This window comes from Schistocerca americana, chromosome X, assembly GCF_021461395.2.
Source record: "Schistocerca americana isolate TAMUIC-IGC-003095 chromosome X, iqSchAmer2.1, whole genome shotgun sequence".
Classification (NCBI taxonomy): Eukaryota; Metazoa; Arthropoda; class Insecta; order Orthoptera; family Acrididae; genus Schistocerca; species Schistocerca americana.
In genome coordinates, this window is record NC_060130.1 from 315,826,472 (window position 1) to 315,853,404 (window position 26,933).

Sequence of the window (26,933 nt, forward strand, 5' to 3'; positions counted from 1 at the left end):
TGTACTCTCTGGCAAAATCCACATCTATTTTATAAATGTTTGTTTCTCTTGAGAAGCAGCAGCATTTGCCTGCCAGTGAACTGAATGCTTCTTAGATTTAAGGTGTTTTTCAACATTACTTTTTTCACCCAATTTGATGATAACTTTTGTGGACATTCATAGCTGTGCAATTCATAGATGACAATGGTATGAAGAGAACCAAGAGGGCACTTAGCATAGAAGTAGATCCAAAAATAACTTGGTTTGCATATTAGGGAAGAATTTTGGCTTGGTCAAAATATGTTGACATGTTTCGTTTTCCTCTCGCTGTAGCGCAATTTATGGGCATCACAAAACAGCAGCTGGCCACAAGTGTAAACAATCTTCAAAATGACTGCTCTGCAATTCACATTTAAGTGCCTGCAGATGGGGCTTCGAATAACCTTCAGACTATTTCTGTACCGTTCTACTCTCTAACAGCACGTGGTGAAAAATGAACGTTTAAAATCTTCCTGCATGAGCTCTTGATCTCTCTTACTGTAACACAATGATCATTTCTTTCTATGTCAGTGGGTGAAAGTAGAATATTTTTGCATTCAGAGGAGAAGTTGGTGATTAAAATTTTGTGAAAAGATCTTTTTACAACGAAAAACCCCTTTGTTTTAATGAATGCCACCCCAACCCACTTATATCCATGACACTATGTCCCATATTTCATGATATACAAAACAAGCTGCCGTTCTTTGGCTTTAGACTTTATCAATATCCTCCATCAATCGTGTCCAGTAAACATCCCATGCCACACAGCAGAAGATGTACAAGCATAGTGTGGGAAGTCTCTTTAGTAGACCTGTTGCATCTTGTAAGTGTTCTGTCTACAAAATGTAGTCTCTGTTTTGTCTTCCCCACATCATCCTCTATAGCATTCCAATTTAATTTGTTTGTAATGGTAATTCCTAGGTATTTGGTTGAATTGACAGCCTTTAAATTTGCATGATTTATTGTGCAACTGAAATTTAAAGGATTTGTTTTCACACTTATGTGGATGACCTCACGCTTTGCTTTATTCAGAAAAAACTGTCACTTTTCTCACCATACAGATTTCATGTTTAAGTCATGTTACCATTGGTTTTGATCTTCTGATGAGTTTACTGAATGGTAAATGATGGTATCATCTGTGAACAATCTAAGATGGCTGTTCAGATTGTCTCCTAAATCATGTACATAGATTAGGCACATCAGTAGGCATAACATATCCTTCGGGGGATGCGAGCTTCACTTTGGTTTTACTGTTTCATGTCAGTGACTGCGAACTGTGAATTTTCGGACAGGAAATCACAAATCAAGTCACGCAATTGAAGTGATACTCTATGCAATTTGGTTAGAAGTCTCTTGTGAGAAACACTGTTGAAAGACTTAGGGACATATGAAAATATGGAATCAATTTGAGACCCCCTGCCAATAGCACCCATTATTTTGTGTGAATAAAGAGCTAGTTGTGTTTCGCAAGAGCAGTATTTTCTGAATCTGCCGCCAAGGTAATTCATGTTGTCTGAACATAGTATATGTTCCAAAATTCTGCTGCAAATTGAAGTTTTTGGTATGGATCTGTAATTAAGTGGATTAATACTGCTTCCTCTCATGAAATATTGGTGGGAACTGTGCAACTTTCCAGTAATTGGTATGATCTTTCATCAAGTAAGTGGTTGTGTGTGATTGCAAAGTATGGAACTGTTGTATCAGCATCCTCAAGAAACCTAATTGGTATTCTGTCTTGATTGGTAGACTGGGATTTATTAAGTGATTTAAGGTGCTTAACTACACTAAGGATATTTACTTCTAAGTTACTCAGTGCTTCTATGTTACTAACTAGAATTAGGACCGCCAGAGGGGTGAGGTGGTGTGCAGGAATCGAGCCCTGTCTCCTCCTTGCAGGACAGCAGCCCACGCTTGTGTTCTGAATTTTGACAATTGAAGTGAGACAACTGAAAACAATAGCAGGCACAGTGGCGTAACTTCAAACTATACCACTTAAGATGTCGACAGGTAAATGGGATATGTTTGACATGTACATTTTCAATCACCTGTGCCGAAAACCCTGTGGTTAAAGTAATTATAATAGTGCAAAACCCACACATCCAACACAGCTGATTGTGCTTATATTAGTCCTCATAGTACAGATGGCGGATTTTGATGAGGTGATTGAAACAAATTGGAAGAGAACAATGCGCAAACATCACTAAAGCCACGTTTTTACATTCAAAGTCACTTCCGTGTTAAAGCAGTCCAATATCAAATGCCACATTAATTACATTTTCAAATAATTATTTGTGTATGTAAATGTCATAACCTGCCTTTTACCAAGCATATTGCAACATAGGCATATACTTCGGTGCAGAAAATTCATTGTAAAGAGAATGGAAGCTTTCGAAATGTGGTGCTACAGAAGAATGCTGAAGATTAGATGGGTAGATCACATAACTAATGAGGAGGTATTGGAGAGAAGAGGAGCTTGTGGCACAACTTGACTAGAAGAAGGGATCGGTTGGTAGGACATGTTCTGAGGCATCAAGGGATCACCAATTTAGTATTGGAGGGCAGCATGAAGGGTAAAAATTGTAGAGGGAGACCAAGAGATGAATACACTAAGCAGATTCAGAAGGATGTAGGTTGCAGTAGGTACTAGGAGATGAAGAAGCTTGCACAGGATAAAGTAGCATGGAGAGCTGCATCAAACCAGTCTCAGGACTGAAGACCACAACACCACCACCATGGGGTCACAACCTTTGCAGCACTTTCCCTTCCGTGCTTCTCTTTCCTCTCTTGTGACTAACATACCTGGAATTTTTTTGGGAAAATGTCCTTAATTTTCAATAGCCTGACATCAGAACAGTCCCTCCACTACACTGTTTTTTCATTCTGTGTCCTTGTTCTCCTATCCTTCCTCCACTTTGGCATTGCGGTTTCTCTTTTCCTTCTTCCTCCCTATGATCTCCTGAAGGCTGATTCAAAGACCCTCCCAACTGCACCTCGGTTCCTTGTGGTTTCACATACTGAAGATGTTCAGTCCTTTGCTACAGTTAATCTGTTTATTATTCAGAAAGGTTTTGATGCAGTTGTTGGCCCTGTGAAATCCTTCTCTCGTTTATGCAATGCCACTTTGCTTTTGGAGACTAGTTGTGATTCTCAAGCACAATTGCTGCTTGCATCTTTGCTCCTCCACAGCTATCCTGTTCATGTGGAGGCCCATTGAATGCTGAATTCTTCATGTGGTGTTATTTACACTAGGCTGCATGGTGGTCTGACTGAGGCAGAAATCCAAAATTACCTCTTTGATGAGGGTGTCACTGCCGTCCATTGGGTGATGAAGACGGTAGATGCACACTTAGTGCCCACATGCACTCTTTTTCTCATGTTTGGTAGAGTAGTGCTTCCATCAAACATCAAATCAGGCTATGAAGTCATCACGGTACAACCCTGCTACCAGTGCCGTCATTACAACCACACTCCAATGTCCTGTTGACACCCGGCCAAATGTGTCCCCTGTGGTAGGGATGCTCAGGAGGGCAATTGCCTGCCTCCTCGTCCCTGCTGTATCAATTGCAGTGGCGACCATGGAGCCTAACCCCTAGGATGCCCCGTGTATCTTGATGAGCGGGCCATCTAGGAGATATGGGAGAAAAAAAGGTACCTTACCCTGTTGCTCACCCTGTGCAGCCGGAAACTCTGTGTTTTACCATCCGGCACTTACAGCATGATTCTTTCTTCATTGCACTCCATGAAGGACATGGCCACACAGACTTGCGACATCAAATTCAGCACCTCAGTTGTAAGATCACCCAGTATCGCTGTAGCATCCCTGTCTCCTCCTCCTCCAGCTGTGCAAGAAGCCACCATATTTTCACCTTACACAGCGAAATCACCTGCTACACAACCGTTAGTTCGGACAGGATAGAAAGAGTATTCCCACAAAGACTTTCTACATTGCTCCAGCAAACAAACATTTGAATCTTCACCTGCAACCGCAAAGACTCCAAAAAATCAAGGGCTCCTCCTTTGCCGACTTGGAGATCATCTTCAGCGGTGTTGCCGTGTGATACCCTCACCCGCCAGACCTCTGTGTTGCCGGAGTGCACCGCCAGCTGTTTTTCTGCCCTAGACTCCACAGGCCAACCAAGGGAGAATGCCGACACCTCTGTAGATCTCGTGGAGCAGGATCCTCCAATCTGTGCGCCCAGTGGCAGCTGCCAAGAAGACACCCCTTCATTTTTTCCCTCCTCCCTTTTCCCCATCATGACTCTCCTGCAGTTGTTTATGCACCTACATGTCTGTCCCTCTTACGCCATCTTAGTACTATCCATCATCGTGGTATCCATTTGGCCACTGGCACCTTTTACACTAGCCCGGTTAAGAGTCTGTATGCAGCAGATGCAGAAATACTACTGTTCTACTGCTGTGACTTCCTCCTCAGCAGATATGCATGTCGTTTGTCTGTCGTGCACGGCCACCCACCTTATGCCTCTTCCTTCAATGACTCCTTTGATCGCCAGTATGGGGAACGTCCCTCTTCTCTGTTACCTCCTGGAGTTTGCTTTTGGCTCTTGCTCCAGCAGCTTGCCTTCACGCTACCTGACACTTTCCCAGTGGATGTGAACCATTCACCACCTTGGCTTCTTGCAGCAGCCCGTGTTCACCTTGGCCTTCATTTGCTTCCTAAGAACACTACTCCAACCTCGCTCTATAGCCTTCAGTTTCACAACCTTCTCGCGGAACTTAGCAATATACCTTTGTGTACACTGATGGGTCTTCGACTCACCGCGGTGTCAGGTGTGCCTTCGTCAGTGGCACTGACATTGGCACTGCTTCTGGAACACTGCTCAGTATTTACAGCAGAGCTCTGCGCCCTGTATGAGACCATGCAGTACATCCGGCAACACAGGTTTCTCAGATGTGTCATCTGCTCAGACACACTCGGTGCTCTCCAAAGCCTGTGTGTGCCGTACACTGTCCATCTCTTAGTGCAACGGGTCTGGGAAAGTTGTCACTTGCTCAGTCTTGACAGAACCACTGTGATGTTTATGTGGGTCCCTCGTCACATCGGTCAGAAGGAAACAAGGCCTCTGACAATGCTGCCAAGGCTGCAGTATTGGCACCTCAGCCCGCTAGTTCTGACATTCCCTCCAATGATCTCTGTGTTGCTGTCTGTCAGCAGGTGGTGTCTCTTAGGCATCACCTTGGTCTTACCTTCATGGGAACAAGCTCTGGGTTATTAAGCATTTCCCAGCAGCTTGGATGACCTCGCCTCGGTCCTCTCACCACGAGATCATTTTACCTAGGTTGCATATTGGGCACTTTCTTTTTAGCCATCGCCACTTCTCAACTTTTGACGGTCCACCATTCCCTGACAGAATGCCCTTTTTCTTTAACCACTTACATTCTAGTTTCTGTTTGCTGTCAGAGATATCGGCCGTTTTAGCGAATGACTCGCAGGCTGCCGACTGCATTTTACTTTTTATCTGTTGTAGCCATAAAGTGAAGGACAATTAATTTTTAGTTCAGGATCTCTGTTTCTCTTTGGCATATTTTATAGACCTTTCTCCACATCCCTGTTTTAGCTGTCTTCTCTTCCATCAATTAGGATTCACGCATAGTCATTTTTATCTTCTCTCTTTGTCTTCATCTTCTACAGTTCTCTAGTTACTGACTCCTACCTCACCTACGTATAAACCCAACTGGCAGCATTCTAAAGCCGACTGGAGGCTTACTGCTGCAGAATGTTCCATTCCTCGCACTTCATCTTTGCCACGCTGTGTCCCAGTGCCTTGGTGGACTGAGACGTGCTGGGACACAATTCGCCGGCGGAGACGTGCTCTCCACATTTTTAGCCGTCATCCTACGATGGCAAACTGTGTTTATCCTTACTACTACTCCTCGGCTCTACAGCCCTTGGAGGGCTTTGGCCTGCATCACAATATCCTGCCATTCTATCTGATCCATGGCTTTCAGTCTCCATCCTCTGACACCCAGCTTTTTCATGTCTTAAACTCCATCCACCCATCTCTTTCTGGGCCGTCCCCTCCGCCCTCCGCCGTCTGCCTCCAGCCTTGCTATCAAAAATCCTCTTACATGGTCTGTCTTCTTCCATTCTGATCACGTGCCCTGCCCACCACAGTCTTCTTATTTTAATGGTAGTAACAATGTCACGTTCTTCAAAAAGGTGTGGTTCTGCATTCGTACGAATACGCCAACATTCTTGCTCATATACTGGGCCATATATTTTATTTAGCACCTTTCTCTCCCATATGCTCAGGATACTTTCCTCATTTACAGTCATGGTCCACTTTTCGGCAGCATACATAACTACTGACAAAGGTCATCCCCGTTTTCAAGAAGGGACGTCGAACAGATGTGCAGAACTATAGACCTATATCTCTAACGTCGATCGGTTGTAGAATTTTGGAACACGTATTATGTTCGAGTATAATGACTTTTATGGAGACTAGAAATCTACTCTGTAGGAATCAGCATGGGTTTCGAAAAAGATGATCGTGTGAAACCCAGCTCGCGCTATTTGTCCACGAGACTTGGAGGGCTATAGACACGGGTTTCCAGGTAGATGCCGTGTTCCTTGAATTCCGCAAGGCATTCAATACAGTTCCCCACAATCGTTTAATTAACAAAGTAAGAGCATATGGACTATCAGACCAATTGCGTGATTGGATTGAAGAGTTCCTAGATAACAGAACACAGCATGTCATTCTCAATGGAGAGAAGTCTTCCGAAGTAAGAGTGATTATAGGTGTGCTGCAGGGGAGTGTCGTAAGACTGTTGCTATTCACAATATACACTCCTGGAAATTGAAATAAGAACACCGTGAATTCATTGTCCCAGGAAGGGGAAACTTTATTGACACATTCCTGGGGTCAGATACATCACATGATCACACTGACAGAACCACAGGCACATAGACACAGGCAACAGAGCATGCACAATGTCGGCACTAGTACAGTGTATATCCACCTTTCGCAGCAATGCAGGCTGCTATTCTCCCATGGAGACGATCGTAGAGATGCTGGATGTAGTCCTGTGGAACGGCTTGCCATGCCATTTCCACCTGGCGCCTCAGATGGACCAGCGTTCGTGCTGGACGTGCAGACCGCGTGAGACGACGCTTCATCCAGTCCCAAACATGCTCAATGGGGGACAGATCCGGAGATCTTGCTGGCCAGGGTAGTTGACTTACACCTTCTAGAGCACGTTGGGTGGCACGGGATGCATGCGGACGTGCATTGTCCTGTTGGAACAGCAAGTTCCCTTCCCGGTCTAGGAATGGTAGAATGATGGGTTCGATGAAGGTTTGGATGTGCCGTGCACTATTCAGTGTCCCCTCGACGATCACCAGTGGTGTACGGCCAGTGTAGGAGATCGCTCCCCACACCATGATGCCGGGTGTTGGCCCTGTGTGCCTCGGTCGTATGCAGTCCTGATTGTGGCGCTCACCTGCACGGCGCCAAACACGCATACGACCATCATTGGCACCAAGGCAGAGGCGAATCTCATCGCTGAAGACGACACGTCTCCATTCATCCCTCCATTCACGCCTGTCGCGACACCACTGGAGGCGGGCTGCACGATGTTGGGGCGTGAGCGGAAGACGGCCTAACTGTGTGCGGGACCGTAGCCCAGCTTCATGGAGACGGTTGCGAAAGGTCCTCGCCGATACCCCAGGAGCAACAGTGTCCCTAATTTGCTGGGAAGTGGCGGTGCGGTCCCCTACGGCACTGCGTAGGATCCTACGCTCGTGGCGTGCATCCGTGCGTCGCTGCGGTCCGGTCCCAGGTCGACGGGCACATGCACCTTCCGCCGACCACTGGCGACAACATCGATGTACTGTGGAGACCTCACGCCCCACGTGTTGAGCAATTCGGCGGTACGTCCACCCGGCCTCCCGCATGCTCACTATACGCCCTCGCTCAAAGTCCGTCAACTGCACATACGGTTCACGTCCACGCTGTCGCGGCATGCTACCAGTGTTAAAGACTGCGATGGAGCTCCGTATGCCACGGCAAACTGGCTGACACTGACGGCGGCGGTGCACAAATGCTGCGCAGCTAGCGCCATTCGACGGCCAACACCGCGGTTTCTGGTGTGTCCGCTGTGCCGTGCGTGTGATCATTGCTTGTACAGCCCTCTCGCAGTGTCCGGAGCAAGTATGGTGAGTCTGACACACCGGTGTCAATGTGTTCTTTTTTCCATTTCCAGGAGTGTACATAAATGACCTTGTGGATGACATCGGAAGTTCACTGAGGCTTTTTGCGGATGATGCTGTGGTGTATCGAGAGGTTGTAACAATGGAAAATTGTACTGAAATGCAGGAGGATCTGCAGCGAATTGACGCATGGTGAATGGCAATTGAATCTCAATGTAGACAAGTGTAATGTGCTGCGAATACATAGGAAGAAAGATCCCTTATCATTTAGCTACAATATAGCAGGTCAGCAACTGAAAGCAGTTAATTCCATAAATTATCTGGTAGTACGCATTAGGAGTGATTTAAAATGGAATGATCATATAAAGTTGATCGTCGGTGAAGCAGATGCCAGACTGAGATTCATTGGAAGAATCCTAAGGAAATGCAATCCAAAAACAAAGGAAGTAGGTTATGGTACACTTGTTCGCCCACTGCTTGAATAGTGCTCAGCAGTGTGGGATCCATACCAAGTAGGGTTGATGGAAGAGATAGAGAAGATCCAACGGAGAGCAGCGCACTTCGTTACAGGATCATTTAGTAATCGCGAAAGCGTTACGGAGATGATGGATAAACTCCAGTGGAAGACTCTGCAGGACAGACGCTCAATAGCTCGGTACGGGCTTTTGTTGAAGTTTCGAGAACATACCTTCACCGAGGAGTCAAGCAGTATATTGCTCCCTACTACGTATATCTCGCGAAGAGACCATGAGGATAAAATTGGAGAGATTAGAGCCCACACAGAGGCATACCGACAATCCTTCTTTCCACGAATAATACGAGACTGGAATAGAAGGGAGAACCGATAGAGGTACTCAAGGTACCCTCCGCCACACACCATCAGGTGGCTTGTGGAGTATGGATGTAGAAGTAGATGTAGATGAACTGGTCTTATAATTGTTTTGTAAATGAGGATTTTGGATTTATGTGATAGAAGCGAACTCCTAAGCATGGGTAATGTGGCAAAGTAGCATCTGTTACCTGCTGCTATTCTGGCTTTCACCTCACTGCCAATGTCATTTGTCTCAGTGATAGTCGACCCAAGGTACTTGAAGTCTTTCACCCTTTCAAACTCCCTGTCGGCTATCCTGAGATTTGGTAGGTTTTGTTGGTTGGTCATTGCCATATACAGGGTTATTACAAATGATTGAAGCGATTTCACAGCTCTACAATAACTTTATTATTTGAGATATTTTCACAATGCTTTGCACACACATACAAAAACTCAAAAAGTTTTTTTAGGCATTCACAAATGTTCGATATGTGCCCCTATAGTGATTCGGCGGACATCAAGCCGATAATAAAGTTCCTCCCACACTCGGCGCAGCATGTCCCCATCAATGAGTTCGAAAGCATCGTTGATGCGAGCTCGCAGTTCTGGCACGTTTCTTGGTAGAGGAGGTTTAAACATTGAATCTTTCACATAACCCCACAGAAAGAAATCGCATGGGGTTAAGTCGGGAGAGCGTGGAGGCCATGACATGAATTGCTGATCAGATCTCCACCACGACCGATCCATCGGTTTTCCAATCTCCTGTTTAAGAAATGCCGAACATCATGATGGAAGTGCGGTGGAGCACCATCCTGTTGAAAGACGAAGTCGGCGCTGTCGGTCTCCAGTTGTGGCATGAGCCAATTTTCCAGCATGTCCAGATACACATGTCCTGTAACGTTTTTTTCGCAGAAGAAAAAGGGGCCGTAAACTTTAAACCGTGAGATTGCACAAAACACGTTAACTTTTGGTGAATTGCGAATTTGCTGCACGAATGCGTGAGGATTCTCTACCGCCCAGATTTGCACATTGTGTCTGTTCACTTCACCATTAAGAAAAAATGTTGCTTCATCACTGAAAACAAGTTTCGCACTGAACGCATCCTCTTCCATGAGCTGTTGCAACCGCGCCGAAAATTCAAAGCGTTTGACTTTGTCATCGGGTGTCAGGGCTTGTAGCAATTGTAAGCGGTAAGGCTTCTGCTTTAGCCTTTTCCGTAAGATTTTCCAAACCGTCGGCTGTGGTACGTTTAGCTCCATGCTTGCTTTATTCGTCGACTTCCGCGGGCTACGCGTGAAACTTGCCGGCACGCGTTCAACCGTTTCTTCGCTCACTGCAGGCCGACCCGTTGATTTCCCCTTACAGAGGCATCCAGAAGCTTTAAACTGAGCATACCATCGCCGAATGGAGTTAGCAGTTGGTGGATCTTTGTTGAACTTCGTCCTGAAGTGTCGTTGCACTGTTATGACTGACTGATGTGAGTGCATTTCAAGCACGACATACGCTTTCTCGGCTCCTGTCGCCATTTTGTCTCACTGCGCTCTCGAGCCCTCTGGCGGCAGAAACCTGAAGTGCGGCTTCAGCTGAACAAAACTTTATGAGTTTTTCTACGTATCTGTAGTGTGTCGTGACCATATGTCAATGAATGGAGCTACAGTGAATTTATGAAATCGCTTCAATCATTTGTAATAGCCCTGTACTTGGTCTTTTCGATTTTGACTGTCAGGCCAAGTTCCCTTGCACCTTTCTCCAGTCGTTGATAGGCTTCGCCTAGCACAGCAGTGTTTCGTGCGAGTAATGCCACATCGTCAGCATAGGATAGGTACTGCAATTAACGATTTAAGAAGGTTCCTCCTTTATTTAACTCTCTCTGATTTGACTCTTTCTAGGCAAAGGTTGAATAGCAAAGAGGAGATATTGTCACCATGTCTAAGTCCCTTCTTCACTTCCACTTCTCTGGAGATTTCGCCCTGTATTTTTACTTTACAGTTGGTTTCACTGAGGGTCATCATAGAAAGTTTAACACTTACCATGTTAAGCCCTTAACTGCATGCCACTCTCTGTATGCTGGCTGATTTTTTTTCTATTTTCAACAGACTTTAAATAGCTGTAAAAGACGTTTAGTTAGAGATACGTAAAAACTACAGGTATGGTTTAAAACTTTAAGGTTTCAACTTTACATGGGTTAACAGTCATGTGTATGGGGCATATATTGTTTCCAAGAAGTGATGCGGATTTCTCCTCGATTTTGCGAAAATAAATTTTTGTCAAAAATTTATTTTTACTACTTTATTCAATTTAAAGAAGAAATAAATTTTGGAAAGTGATCATTTTACACTGAAAAGACATTTGTTATACCATTTGCACATAAAGCGTAGCTACATACACACAAGCTATTTTGCATAGTGAACCACAGTGTGGTAAAGCTTGAAGCACGGGGTGACACACAAACCTACATTATACTCACTGCACTCATAAGAAGTATCTTTCCTCCCAGCTTTCCCAGTAATGTTCTTTTGTTTTCCGCTACACACTACACAATGTCTTTGTGCTTTCTTCTTCCCTTCTGCCATTTCCACACGGATCGGAAAATGTTTCTGCGACAATCGAGCAATCGTTGCAGATCCATGAGAATCCTCAATTCTCTCCCCTCTCTGTAACACTAATGCAGTGCAGACCTCCTGTATAAACTTAGGAGTGCTCAGTTTCTTCTCATTGATGCAATTGTGCAAAATACAACCATTGGAAACTGCCATAATTATACAGTGGAAGGCAAGCTTTCTCCACCACTTCACTGTTTTGTGATCAAGTGCTCCATATGAAAGACACTGATCAAAAAGTTCTACACCAGCTTTATGTAAGTTGTAATCCAGCACTGCCACTGGTTTCAACTTCTCATTGCCTTCTCGTAGCAACAGGCAACACTGAGGATGTGTGCCTGGCACTTATCATCTACACATCCCTCTTGTCTTTCCATCGCAATGCTAGCACATCGTTCTTGCGGCGAAATATTTGTTCACCCTTTTGGAGTTTACCCTCTTTGAGGGCCTTGGGCAATGCTTTTCTGTTTGGCATTACAGTCCCTACAAGACCAGTGTTGGCTCTAGCCAGTTCTTTGGCTAGCTGAACACTGGTGTAAAATCTGTCAACATATACAGTGTGGCCCTTACCTTGGAGTGAGCCGAGCAATCGCTTTACCACTGCAGAAGCACTTTCGTCCAGTTTATCGTCCCTTCCGTGGTAAACTTCAAAGTTGTATATGTACCCAGTTTTGGATTCTGCAAGAATGTATAGCTTCATGCCATATTTGTTTGGCTTATTAACCATATAAACTTTGAAACCTACACGCCCTCTGAAAGGACACATACCTTATTCAATGGTTAGCGCTTCACCTGGCTGATAACTTTCTTTGAAATTCCTTACCAAATCATCCAGAAGAGGCCTGACCTTATGAAGGACATCAAAGTCTACTTCACCTTTCTTTTTTTGCTTTGAATTGTCATTTATGTGGAACATAGACAAAATATTCAGAAATGTGTCCCTTGGCATAATATTGGTGCAAAAATTGCAGCTAACCACTGGATCACTTCACCAGTGACTGGCCATTCTTGGCCTCTCACTAATTGACATGTGGAGGATAATAGCCAGAAACGTCTTTGTTTCAGCAATTGTTAGCGTCCTCCACTGCTTGAACCTAGAATTGGGCCCTAATTTGTTTTGTGCTCTCAGTGTGGCCAGCTTCTGTCTAGCATATAGGTTTGTTTGTTCCTTCATAATTGAAATAACCCTGTCATTTATAAAATGAGAAAAAAATCTAAATATTCACTAGACTGACATAGTCCTACATTATTTAGCACAACATGAGACCCTGTAAATAACAAAATGTTTGGTGTTTGATCCACTATAGTCCAGTCATCCTGTGAAATGTCACTCAATCTTGGCCTCTTTCAATGATGAGTGGGGGGCAACACAGGCGGTGGCTCACCTTCATCTGACGACAAATCTGTGTCTGAAATAGAACAGAATGTAACAGAACAAATCGCAACATGAACTGTCTTGTTCTGCATCAATTTAGTAAGATGTTAGACTTACCTGGACTATTGTTATTTTCCGGCATTTCGTAATCACTGTCACTATCGAAATCCGAAAAATCATCAGCAGTAGGTTCAGCAAGTACTTCTTCAATCATTTTTCGAAGTTTTGCATCCTCATCACTCACCAGTGTGAGTAAAAAGAAGATAAACAAGCTAAAAGCAAAATACTATGGCCAAAATCAACGGTAAGCAAATGACAGGACACCACAGAACACGTAACATACGTGTGAAAAACACACGTGAATTCGTTCGGAAATATATACGGATATATCGCATTACCTCACTAGGTGCTGCGATGTGGCGCTAATATGATGGACTACAAGCATTACAGGACCTACAGGTTGTAGCGGGAACGCTAACAATGCGTTTGAAACACTAAAACAGTGTGGAATACGGCGGGACGTAATATTACGGCGGCCGCATTTTCTTCGTTTCCGCCCGCGACGTAATATTACGGCAGCCGCACGGTAAGTGTAATTGAGCTTCTTAGGTATTCCAGCCCCTTCCATTACAGTCTTCAATGCCACTCTTGAGATGCTATCATAGGCTTGTTTAAAGTCGATATAAAGCTGGTGTATGTTAATTTGATGTCCGTAACATTTTTCAAGTAGTATGCGCAATGTGCATATCTGGTCAGTTGTTGACCTATTTCTTCTAAAGCCACTCTGATAGTCTCCAACTCTCTCTTCCACATATGGAGTAAGCCTGCTGGTTAGAATCTTGTAGTAGAAAACTTTGTGTGTAGTATTTAGTAGGGAGATTCCTCAATAGTTCTGGCAGTTTAATTTATCTCCTTTTTTATGTATGGGGCACATTATAGCTGTTTTCCACTCCTTTGGCATGCTCTCCTCTTGCCAGATATTCATTATTATTTTATGAGTTGTTTTCCACAGCATTTCCCCACCATACTTGAGAAGTTCGGTCTGGATCTGATCGTCTCCAGGTGCCTTATTGCTTGTTAAGGTCTTAATGGCTTGCATCACTTCCCCCAGTGTAGGTTCTGGTGTTAAAACCTCTGGTCCATAGTAAGTTAATTCCACCTGTTCTTCTCGTTCTAACCCTTCTACATCTGGGTTCAGTAACTCTTGGAAGTATTCTCCCCACCTGTCAAGTATTTTATTACTCTCCCCTATCAAATCCCCTTCTTTGTTCCTACACATATTTGTTCTGGCTTGGAACCCGGTCTTTCCTTCTTTAATCTTTTGGTACATTTCACGACTTTGCTTCTCTTCTCCTTGCTGTTCAATTTCTTCCAGTTTTTTCTTTTCTAGTGCTCTTTTCTTCTGTCTGCAGACCCTCTTTGCTATATGGCGCTTTTAATTATATTCATTCAGATTTACTCGAGTTGTTCTCTGCAATAATTTCATTCATACTATATTATGTTCCTCAATTCTTATCGTACATTCTTAGTCAAACCACTCTTCCTTTCTTTGAGCCCATTAATGTCCTAAAACCTCTCCAGCTGCCTCGAGGATTGCAGTCTTACATCGTTTCCACATTACTTCTATATGTTCATTTGATGTGTCGGTGTCATTCTTAATCCTCTCTTCTATTTTCATCTGATATACTCTGCGTATTTCTTCTAACTTCAGTTTCTTAATGTCAAACTTCTTTTGTTTGTGGCCTTTTTGTTTACTCAATAGTAAGATCCTTTGTCTATATTTAATTCTCACTAGATGGTGGTCTGAATGCAGTCAGCTCCACGTTGGCTCCTAACATCCATTATGTCTAATCCGTGTCTCCGATCAATCAATATATGGGCTATCTGATTTCTGGTTTGTCCATCTGGAAAAATCCATGTTTCTTTGTGTATTTTTTTATGTGGGAAACATGTACTGCTGACAGTCATGTTTTTGCTTATAGCAAAATCTACAGCCCTAAGTCCATTGTCTTTTGATATTTCATGGAGGCTATGTCTTCCTATGGTTGGCTGAAAGGCCTCTTCTTTTCCTGTTTTTGCATTCAGGTCTCCTATTAATATCTTGACATTATGTTTGGGAGCCTGATCATACAGTTGTTCTACCTTGCTGTAAAACTCGTCCTTTTGTTGTTCATCTGCCTCCTCTGTGGGTGCATGTACATTTATGATTGTTATGTTGAAAAATTTTCCCCTTAATCTTAATATGGACATCCGTTCATTGATTGCTTGGAAGCACATCACCGCATGTTTCAGTTCTTTAGCGACCACAAAACCTGTTCCAAAGGTATTCATACTCCCACCACTATAGATGATAGTGAAATTTCCTGCATCCATTATGTCACTCTCCCCTTCCACCTAATTTCTTGGAGAGCCAATATTTTTATACTGTTGTTGTTTATTTGTGTTAGCAGCTGTCCTAGGGCTCCAGCTTGGTATAGGCTTCGCACATTCCATGTTCCTATGTACATCTCTCTTATCCTTTTTTTGTTTGCTGGGGTCATCATTGAAATATCTGTCCGGCTTATTCCTTTGCTAGCATTCGCAACAATTGATGTTTTACAGGGGGAGATTGTTAATTTCCGCCCAACCATTTGGGGGTTTGCCCCTTACAGCTCGCAGGGTAGCTGGCTCCATGTTCAGGGGAGCATCCTTAGCCTTTGTAGATCCCTCTACCAACTACAAGGCAGCAGGTGATTTGTATTGGGTTTACTCCCTTTGGGAGACAGGCTTCACCACACCTCTAGAGCCCTCCCTGCCCTATGGTGTAGGATGTTAAGAATGATAAGGGAGAGGGATAGGCTTAGGATAGGATCGGACAGGAGATAGGTCGTTTTGGGACACACTTCGTCTGGCTCCTCCCCATTGGCCTGTGTGGCATGGGTGGCCCTGCTGGTAGCTACGCTACTGCCGGCATAGCCCTCTGGATCCAGAGCGCGCAAACCACCTCGTCCACACGGACAGTGCTGCATTAAGGCGGTGTCCCCTGAGGAGGGTGTTTACCCTTACTGCTGCAGAATGTTCCATTCCTCGCATTTCATCTTTATCATCCTGTGTCCCAGTGCCTTGGTGGATTGAGACGTGCTGCGACACAATTCGCCAGCGGAGACGTGCTCTCCACATTTTTAACCGTCATCCTACAATGGCGAACTGTGTTTGCTGTAAACAGTTGTGTGTGCAGTGTTGTCGGGTTCTTAGGGATAGCAAAATAGATAGCTGAATTTCCAGTATAGGTTCTTTTAACAGTTCAATCACTCTTCCTTCATGTGGGCCAACCTCCATTGGCTCTCTGAGACCAAGGTCCATTCCAGAATTTGTGGCCTGGCAGTAGTGGATGGTGTCATTGTGGGTCCCATTGCTATCTCAAACACCTTGGCCCCCTATTTTGCAGAGATTCCGCACTCCACCCACTATCATCCTGCCATCCTCCATTGGAAAGAAGTTTAGGAGGCTCAGGTGATACCCACCTCTTCTCAGAATCATGAGTGCTACAATGCTACTTTTGCTATGAGAGAGCTAGATCATGCTCTTGCTTCATCCTGATCCTCCACCCCAAGGCCAGACGATGTTTACATTCAGATGTTGCAGCATCTTTCTCTTGCAGGCAAGCACTTTGTCCTTCATATGTTTAACTGCATCTGGGCAGAAGGCACATTTCCCAGATGCTAGTGTGAAGCCACTGTCATACCTAATCCAGGTAATGACAAACAACTTCCTTCTAGCTATCGCCCCATTTCTCTCACCAGCTATGTTTGCAAGGGAATGGAATGTATGATTCAGGCCCGGCTGGTATGGTGGCTTGAGTCCCAAGATTACTAACCACTACACAATGTGGATTTCGAGTGCTCTGATCTGCAGTTGACCATCTCTTCACTTTGTCAACCTGTGTCATGAATGGTTCTCTGCAGAAATACCAGGTTGTGGCTGTGTTCTTTGATTTGGAGAAACCCCACACCACGTGCTGGAAGACGGGTATCCTCCATACATTCTACACGTGAGGCTTCCAAGGCCGTCTGCCCCGATTCCTGCAGGAATTTTTAGAAGACAGAGCTGAGGCCAATGTTGCTCTTCTGTTCGCAGAAACTATGAAATTCCTGCGGCTCATGCTCGATAGGAAGTGTGTGTTGTAGATGGCTGTCTGCTGCACTCGGTCCCTCAGTGTCCTACATATCCTAAGCGGTACTTCCTGGGGAGAGGATCAGACCATCCTCCTCCATTAATACTTACCACTTGTTTCTTCAGAACTAGACTATGGGTGTTTTGTTTATGCATCTGCACGTCCATCCATCTTTTACGCAGTCTCAATACAATCCAGTATCGTGGTATCTGTTTGGCAACTGGCGCCTTTACACTATCCTGGTTGAGAGTCTGTATGTAGTGGCTGCCTAACTACCAGTGTCATACTGACGTGATGTTCTCTCCTCACATGCCATTTATCTGCCACACCTGGCTATCCATCCTATGCCGCCTCCTTCGATGACGCCGTTGACCACCAGTGTAGGACACGTCCCTCTTCTATGTTACCTCCAGGAGTTCGGTTTTGGCTGTTGCTGTGGCAGCTTAACTTCACGCTACCTGCCACTTTCCCGATGGGGTGAACCCTTCACAACCTTGGCTTTGTGCAGTGGCCGGTGTTCACCTTGGACTGCATTTGCTTCTTAGGGACACTACTCCAGACTCGCTCTATCGCCATAAGTTTCCCGGCCTTCACACAAAACTTTGCTATAATACCTTTGTGTACGCTGATGGCTCTCGGACTGACTGCGGTGTTGGGTGTGCCTTCATCATTGGCAGTGATGGCTATTGGAACACTGCTCAGTATTTACAGCAGAGCTTATCACACTGTATCAGGCCATGCAGTACATCGGGCAGCACAGGCTTTTCAATTGTGTCATTTGCTCCGATTCTTACAGTGCCCTTCAGAGCCTCTGTGTGCCATACACAATCCATCCTTTAGTGAATGGGTCCAGGAAAGCTTCCACTTGTTCACTTTTGATGGAGCTTCGGTGATGTTTGTGGGTCCCTGGTCATGTTGGTCTGATGGGATATGAGACCGCTGATGCTGCTGCAAACGCTGCAGTCGTCCTACCTCGGCCTGCTAGTTCTTGAAATTCTCTCCACTGATGTCTGTGTTGCCGTCTGTGACCAGGTGGTGTCCCTTGGGCATCTTCCCTTCATGGAACAAGCTCTGGGGAATTAAGTCTGTTCCAGCGGCTTGGCCAACGTGCTCTCAGCCCTCTCACTACGAGTGGAGAATCTTAGGTAGAGTGCGTATTGGGCACTGTTGTTTACAATCACCATTTGTTAAGTGGTGATCCCCCATCACTTTGTGCTCATTGTCATTGACCTTTGATGGTTCGCCATTTCCTGAACAAATGCCCTTTCTTGAACTACGTACATTCTAGCATATGTTTGCTGCCTGAGTTTTCGGCCATTTTAGCGAACGATATATGGGCTGTCAACTGTGTTTTACTGTTTATCTGTCATAGCAATATGGGGAAGAACATTTAATCTATAGTTCAGGACCTCCATTGTCTCTGTGGCATATTTTATGGATCTTTCTCCAAGAGGAAGTCCTGTTTTTGGCTTTCTTCCCTTCCATCTATTGGGCTTAACGTGTAGTCGCTTTTAACTCCTTTTTCGTCTTCGTGTTGTGTGGCTCTGATATGGGTGTGTATGACCTTAGTTGCTTTAGTGCCCTAAAACGAAACTGTTTACATAGTCTGCCTGTCATTGATAAAGCCACATCAGTTGTGTAGCTGTGGGTAGAGCTGTGTACAAACTGCACCACATTAGCTGTAATTTTCTCTCCTCTGTGAGACAGCGTTGATGATGAAGAAATTTCATACTTTGAGTATGGTCACTGTTCCAAACATTTCCTTTCTCCAACTCTTCTCTGTCATGAACATGTTGACTTCCTCCACAAATTGTAGTGCCTTACAATGTGTAATATTATCATCTTGTGTGTCCTTATGAGTGACAAATGTAGTAATATGCATAGATAAAATGCCATATTCAGCCAAGAGATTATTAGTAAAAGAATCTGAAGCTTTGAAATTGTCAAAGACACCCATTTTAGGTGCTTCTAGTGCCCAAATTTGCAGATGCCAATAGTGAATTGTAGATCCATACTACCTTGTTCTATCCAATTGTGATATTACGTGCTCTTTTTTTTAGGTGGTAACTGCGACAGTCTGTTTCCTTTTAAATGAACCCCTGTATGCCGTTTGCTAGACACGAAATTTAGAATTAATCTGCAATTTGATTTACCTTTAATGCTCTTACAGCACGTTATTAGTTTGCTATCGGAATTGAAGCCCCAATTTCAGTAGTTGTCATAAATGTTCTGTAGTGAACTTTCATCAGTATCGTTTAATACATCAGGTCTCGACTCTTTGGGTAAAGATAGTGTATACTTTCAACCGGATGCTCTGGAGATGAACGTTGTTTACTGCCTGAACAGCCACCTTCAGGTTCAGGGTTTTCCTGGCCTTCAAAGTCAGTGTATCTATACAGCTTAATATTAATGTATTTCTTTACTATCTCTATTATATTTCTAAATTATTATATTACACACAATATATGTGCAAACTCTATCCTCGACCCCAATTTCATTTCCATATTCATCATGTCACAACTTTGTCCCTAATATTTGGATCACATTCATTTAATTAGTCCTCTTCATGATATCACTGTATAGAGTTTACACAGTAACCCGCATGCGAACACTCAAATATATGCATTTGTACTGCAGCTATACCATTCCATTCACACAGGTCAAGTACCTGCTAGTGCAGCTACAACATGCCACTGTCTGATGGCTCTCGCAGACAAGGGCAGAGTTTTGCCTGGGAATGACAAAGACCACTGTTGTTTTTATGACCAAGTGTTAGTCTAAGCATGGTTTCGTGTGGTTACAAGCATTTGAGATCAAAAGTGTCCCTTGTTAGAGGAAAACCTTGGGCTGCTATATATGCAGTTGGTATGTGAGTTAAGTATTACACCATTTGCTGAGCAAGATCCTGACCCTATTTATAAAAATAAAAAAAAAGTGGAGTTACACCACTTGGGCTTTAAGCAGCTCATATATGATACAGTTGTACACATACTTTGATGTGTTGCATGAATTTGATTTTAAGTAATTAAGGTATTCAGATGGTGTAACAACCCCCCCCCCCCCCCCCCCCCCCCACACACACACACACACATTCTATAATGACAGGCAAAGAATGCTGATCCTTTCAAAATTACTGAGACAGACATATGTTGTGTAGTATTTGTCAGCTGTAGGAGAAGACTAATATAATGTCTGCAAAAAGAATCTTCAGTCATCCTGTAATGTCTTGGAAGTGTGAATACTGTCGTAATTGACATGATTAACAGTATGTATTGTGTTGCATGTTTGAAGTGTCAATACAGACCACATTTGTTGAGCCATAGTTGTACCTGTTGCTATTCATCTAAAATATCTTCATTGATTGAAATTGTTAAGATCTCTCATGTGGTTGATATTGTGTGTGTGTGGCACATCTGTTGTTGCACAAGATTCTTTTCAAAATTTATGTTTGACTGTTACCAATGTTAATTTCTTCTGAGAGTGTAACATCGTAATAATAGGTTTTGTAAAAATCCCCACTTGACTCTTTCTCTGCTCATCTCTTAATAACTGCAGCTAGCATCATTGTTGTTGCAAATTGCATCCATCTAACAATTTTACATTATGTAGTTCCAGCATAGATTTTTTTTTAAAAGGACCAATAACTTAGATTTGGCAATTATTTAAATTTTTGTCTCAAGTTGCGTATAATTTATACTGGTGACTAGTTTCAAAGGTAGCCATTCATTTTCAAACCAGACCTGCACTAAAGTGTTTGCCAAAGCAAAATTCCATTGACTAACTTGGGTAATGTCCACACAACACACAGTCGTATAAATATGGAGTGAACTTATTATATCTGTGATACATTCAACAGATGAAATGACCCTCTACAGCTCTGAAGACACGGCCTAACCACAAACATGGCCACGCCACCTACACAAACTGTATTGTCACATGCAAATTTTTCATGTGTCAAATGATGGCATTCTATGATACAGACACTTGAGGGCTTTTACACTGCTCTCTCTCTCTCTCTCTCTCTCTCTCTCTCTCTCTCTCTCTCTCTCTCTCTCTCTGTGTGTGTGTGTGTGTGTGTGTGTGTGTGTGTGTGTGTGTGTGTGTGTTTGTGGGTTTTTTTTATCAGCTATGGTTTTGGTGTAGCATTCCATGTGACATTCAGCAGCATGCATTTATTGACAATGCCTTGCTGTAAAATGAACAGGGGTTGAAGTCATCTGTCCACCCATCTTAGACACATAACATGAAGTCAACTACACATTATACAATGCAGGCATTCATGGCACATACACCACATTCCCTATGTAAACAGAAAAACATTAAATAGCAGTCTCCTTGAGCAACAACACCAATGCAATGATAAACCATGAACAACTGGTGTGGACATTTTGTGGGAAGAGTTATACATGGAATGTGAATAGCAGTCTCCTTGAGCAACAACACCAATGCAATGATAAACCATGAACAACTGGTGTGGACATTTTGTGGGAAGAGTTATACATGGAATGTGGTGTAGAGCTGATGTGTCTTCAAGGAACAACATTGTTCCGTCAGTTGAAAGAAATGTTTATGCAAGGGACCACTTGGTAACAACACACTCAAAATGAAAATCAGCACACACAAGCTACCCATCTTCAATCTAATTGCACTCTGAAGCTATCTTTCTCCAGTCATATTACACACACTCAAGCACAATGAATTAAACAGTAATGCAAAACTGACATATGAGGACATAAATGCTGATTTTCCTGTGCCATTCTACATTCCAAATCAGCAGTGACAAATCATTTGGAGAAGGGATGATAAAAATAACAGAAACTGAGAAATACATTAAGCCATTTCCTGCGTGTTAGTGTTGCAGAGTTCTTGTCCCCCCACCCCCCACCCCCCACCCCCTTGGAAATTCAGACTCGTCCTAATTTATACTAACTCATGATTTTCAAAATGCTTCCAAAATTTGATGTAAAATGTATAATTAATATATCAGCAGCATAAGTAGTAAAATTTTGCAGTAATTTCTATTCCACTACTAGGTCCTATGTGCAGAAGATTGGTGCTGACCAACACATTTAATCCAAATGGCATTCGCTTAAAATTGGTAACGTTGTTCATTGTAAAGAAACATCGTGTACTTTCTGCTGTCTGGATGCAGTTCAAAGTGTTAAAAACTACTGGTTAAGGCCAGATTGTTTTGAAATTTGATGGTTTTAAATTTTTACAGAATGTCTTAAATTTTGAGGTTATTCCTTTGCGACAAAATTTGGTTTACAGTTCGTGCTTCGATGATGTTTCTGACAGACCCATATTTCTTACCAACAAAATGAAACAGTTTGTGTTCACCCTTGCTTATGATGCCATTAAAGTAGACATTTGATTATCCGGACTTCAGATATATGGATTCGCAACTGTCAACTGCAAGCAAACATCTGTGCGCTGTCTATAGGCCGGGCACTACCTGCCTGTTCCCCACATGGCAAACAAACAGCAGGAAATAGATAAACAGAGGAAAACATAGCTGCAGAAAATGATGCAGGACCATCTCGTGCAGAAGCATTTCAAGCCATGGAAACAGCTTTCAAATGGTTCAAAAAACAAACTGTGTGATACCTTGAGTTTACTATGATTAAAACGAATTTGTGATGTAGCAACAGCGAAGAGAAAATATTGCTTACGTCAAATGAGTTACCAAATATTTTAAGCAAAGAAACTACAGTAACTGTCCTGTGTGATTTTTCTTAGGTATTTCATGATTAAGGTTGCAGTATTTTAGTAATTGTGAGAAAATAGGTATGTATGCATGAAAATGTGTGTCTAATCTCTTAACAGACAATGGTTCTTATTGGTTTTAATAAGTTTAATTTGTTTTTTCTTGTTTTGAAAGAACACCTGACCTGATGTATTAACGATAGACAGATATCAATAAAAATCATCTAGAGTACATCCATTGTTTTCTTACTTTTACACAATACATAACACAGCCTGACAAAAAGGTCAAGCACACACAAGACCGGGTCAGATGTCAGTGTAACTTAGTCCACAAATACGACGGGTATGTAAATTCTTCACACTTCTTTGTGACTGGTAGAATGATCAGAGTGGATTAGTGTTGTTCATGTTTAGTGTTGGTACCAGCCCTTGTAGGGTATATAAGGAGCACAAACAACGTTAGATGCTAAAAGGACGTGGAGATGCTACGTACTTGGGTGCGGCAGAATTATCAGCTCGAAACAGAATTTGAAAGGGCCTTGTTGCGCGTCCACAGGTGCAGGCTCATTGAATCATGCAGTATTCATATTTATGGTGCGTTCAGGTGTGACAGTGCCCAGATGTTAGACTGCATGGGCATTTGAGGGGAGGTGTACTAGTTGTCAAGGTTCCAGTTGGCTGGGGCTGACTGTAATGAGAGAGGATTGCTGTATTGTGCACGAAGCACGTTGTAACCCTTTGACATCTGCGCCTGCCATCCAGGAATGAGCAATGAACTCTCTGCAACATTCTATGTCATCTGGCATCATTAGTCAATGACTAGCAGCAGCTTGGCTAGGGCACTACAAACCCATGCATTGTCCGCCATTAACACCACAACACAAACAGCTGTGCTTGTGGTGGTGCCATGACAAGGAAGCATGGACTGGCTGATGAATGTGATCGCATTGTGTTCAGTGATGAATCATGGTTCTGCTCTATCTCGGATGCCCATAATTGGCAAATATGGCAGCGACCTGGGGAGAGGTCCCATTCTTCCAGTGGTGTTACTACTGGCATCATGATGTAGGGGAACCATTAGGTACGGTTTCAGGTCACTGCTGGTAATGCCATCATAGAGTGCTTGAAGGATGAACATTGAAACTGTTTCATGTTGTTGCTAAGAAATATGGGCCTGTTAGAATAGTCATCGAAGCAAGATCTGTAAACCACATTTCATTGCAAAGGTGTCAACATCAAAATCTAAGTCAATCTGTAAAAATTTAAAACCATCAAATTTCAAACCAATCTGGCCTCACTCAGTAATTCTGGACACTTTGAACTGCATCCAGAGAGCATAAAGTACCCCCATGATTCTTTACAGTGAATCAGTACAATGGTATCACATATCCTCTTAACCTATGAAGTTTCATTTCGTTTCCTCCACCGCTTCAGGGTGCTTAAATTTTCTTGTCAGACAGTGTATTTATTAAGTCTGATTGTATTCACCAAATTTTCAGATTATTGAGTTTCTGATAGGGTCTCTTCTTAAACTAGTTCTGTTTCCAGTGAAGTTCAAAATTCTTCCTTACTTGATGCGATGATTCTAATAGTGATCATTGTCATCATGTGATCATCTCGCGATCTCATTCCATTTCATTGATGATACTATCTTTTCAATGACCCCATATTTTTTTTCCTGTAATTGTGAATTTCAATTTCTTGATTGAAAAATATTGTCGTGTTCGCTCCATTCTTCTTGTAGTGCTTCGTCACAAACAATTACATGGTGCTGTAAATTCTTTTGCAACTCATTCCATACAATTGCAGAGGTCATCGGCTGCATACGAAGATTGTGCTGAAATGGTCTTGAAATGACTGTCATCATGTAACACTTGTCTCACCTCTCTCTCTCTTTCTGCTTGATTCATTATAAGTATACCTAATTTCTATTTCTCTGCTAATAAACATGAATTTTAGCTGCAGGCTCTATATGGTAATTATTATGGGTTGCTGCTTGAACAGCAGAAACAATATTAGCTTAGCCACGTCACTTTAGCACACAAAGAACTCAAAAGTCATTTTGGGAAAACAATGTTTATACAAAAATTTGGTATTTTCCCTTACTAATATACAGCATGAAACCATTTGTAAAGTAGTTTTATCATCAAAATTCTTTCCATAAATTTCTGTAACAAGAGATGGAATCTGCCTGTTTGTTCAAGAAATCATTCAATAATAGTTCTTGTTTGAAATCAATGCAAGCCATAGTTCCACATAGATATTGCTATGAAATAATTCCTGATGGAAATTTATATACGTCGAAATGCTACTGTTTCCCTTGCATATGTATCGTGAGTAGAATATCTAGCATTAAGCCTCGCGGTAGTGGCAACCACACCCTCATCAGTCTAGTAAAAGTGTAGGTAAACAGCAGTGGCAACTATCGCTCACTCATAGATGTAAAGAGTGAGTGAGTTTGTCACTAGGCTGCCTTATATTTTCCCCACTGCAAAAGGTCACATGTACGGTTTCCGATATCAGTGGTTTCCCATCACAGATGCCCTTGTCAGGTGTGGGTAATGTTACATGTGCCGATATATGGGTCTCTCCCATTTGCATGTCTGGTGATGTTACTAAACTGACTGTACATAAGCTAGGCACAATGCCCTATCCTTGATTTAGTCCATCACACACCCTGCAAAGCAAGCATTTTTGTTATAGTAATAGTTCATGTTATTAGCATTGGTTACTGATTTTGCTCATCCCTTGCTGTTTTGGAGTATTCTGCATGGGCATCACTGACAGAGGTACAGCAATAACTAAGTAAATAGACAAAACAGTAATTAAATGGTATCTTCTGCTTGGGATGCTCGCAATTTCCAATATTGCCACCACCACCTCCACCCCCACACCCCCCACCCCCGCCACCCCACCAACCCCAGTACCAAATTGCAGTAGTGGTTAGAGGCTACATACAGGGATGCATCACGTACCATACATAATATGAAGTGTCTCCCCAGTTACCACCCACAGACTGTACTAACTCGTCTGGATTCACCACACATGGCTTACAGAATTACGTGAATAAAATTTACGTTCACATTATTTTCGAGTGGTTGACTTCAAAGAAGGTCAGCTAATGCACTCTGCCTATACTGCTCTGTCACAAATTCTCTTGCAGATTTTGCTAACATTGTGTAACCTTTCATCAAGCTAATATGATAAATGATAGTGTTGTGTCCAAATTTTGTCAACAACATATGCTGCTCTAATATTTCTCTCTATGTGACAGGAAGTGTCAAACATAATTTTTAAGAATTTACGTTGTTGTGTTATGCATGTCTCAATTATTATCCTTCATCTTTGTGTTTTTGTAAGTAATATTTTATATTATTCTAGGTATATAACTGCATTCTTGCTGTGATATGTTTATTCTATTGTATTGAAAAGGTCACTCAAAATTAATGTGTCTAAAACGGTTATGCACCAATGTTTGTGTCTTACATGGAGACGTGTGGCCAAGGGAAACAACAAAAGCTCAATTGTATTATCTTAAACACTAGGGAAAGTATTGTTGTGTCCGTGTCTGATAAAACTGTGTAGCTTATGTCAAACTGTGCTCATTTGACTCATTTTAATATTAAATCTTTACTTTTGGTTACATTCAGAATGAAGATGTGGTTGACATGAAACTGGACTTCACATTTGCTGACTCAGACCTTTCACAGCTTACAGAAGATAAGACTAACAAAGCAGTTGGTATGCCACGATCAATGCACCTTTCTCAGCAGGTGCAGTCAACTATTTCACCATCTACTGCCGAGTTGAATTTAAAAATTCAGTCAGTAAAGAAGGTAATATTCCATTTTACTCTTACTTAATACTCCATACTTTGCAGATTTGTCCTTGTCAATGTTGATTTCAATTGCAAGTCCATGCGTGATAAATTTTAGAGCATATGACAGAAACATTGTTACAAAACATTCAAGATAAATAAATCTACCACTTTATGACTGACATTAAATACATGTTAAGATAATTGAATTATTGTAAATAGAGATGCATAGCAAATAAAATACATAAGAGATTTAGAAGTAGTGTGAATCATGAAAGTCTTC

At 42.7% G+C, this 26,933-nt stretch overlaps 1 protein-coding gene across 6 annotated transcripts in view; it reads left to right on the forward strand.

The window, feature by feature from the left end:
* Positions 1-26,933, forward strand: part of LOC124555360 (protein PRRC2C-like) — a 114,735-nt gene that overhangs the window by 45,949 nt on the left and 41,853 nt on the right. For all 6 annotated transcript variants that reach the window (XM_047129245.1, XM_047129246.1, XM_047129247.1 and 3 more), the window contains exon 13: positions 26,484-26,669. In XM_047129245.1, the coding sequence (XP_046985201.1) occupies positions 26,484-26,669 (186 nt within the window). The remainder of the gene's footprint in view (positions 1-26,483; positions 26,670-26,933) is intronic.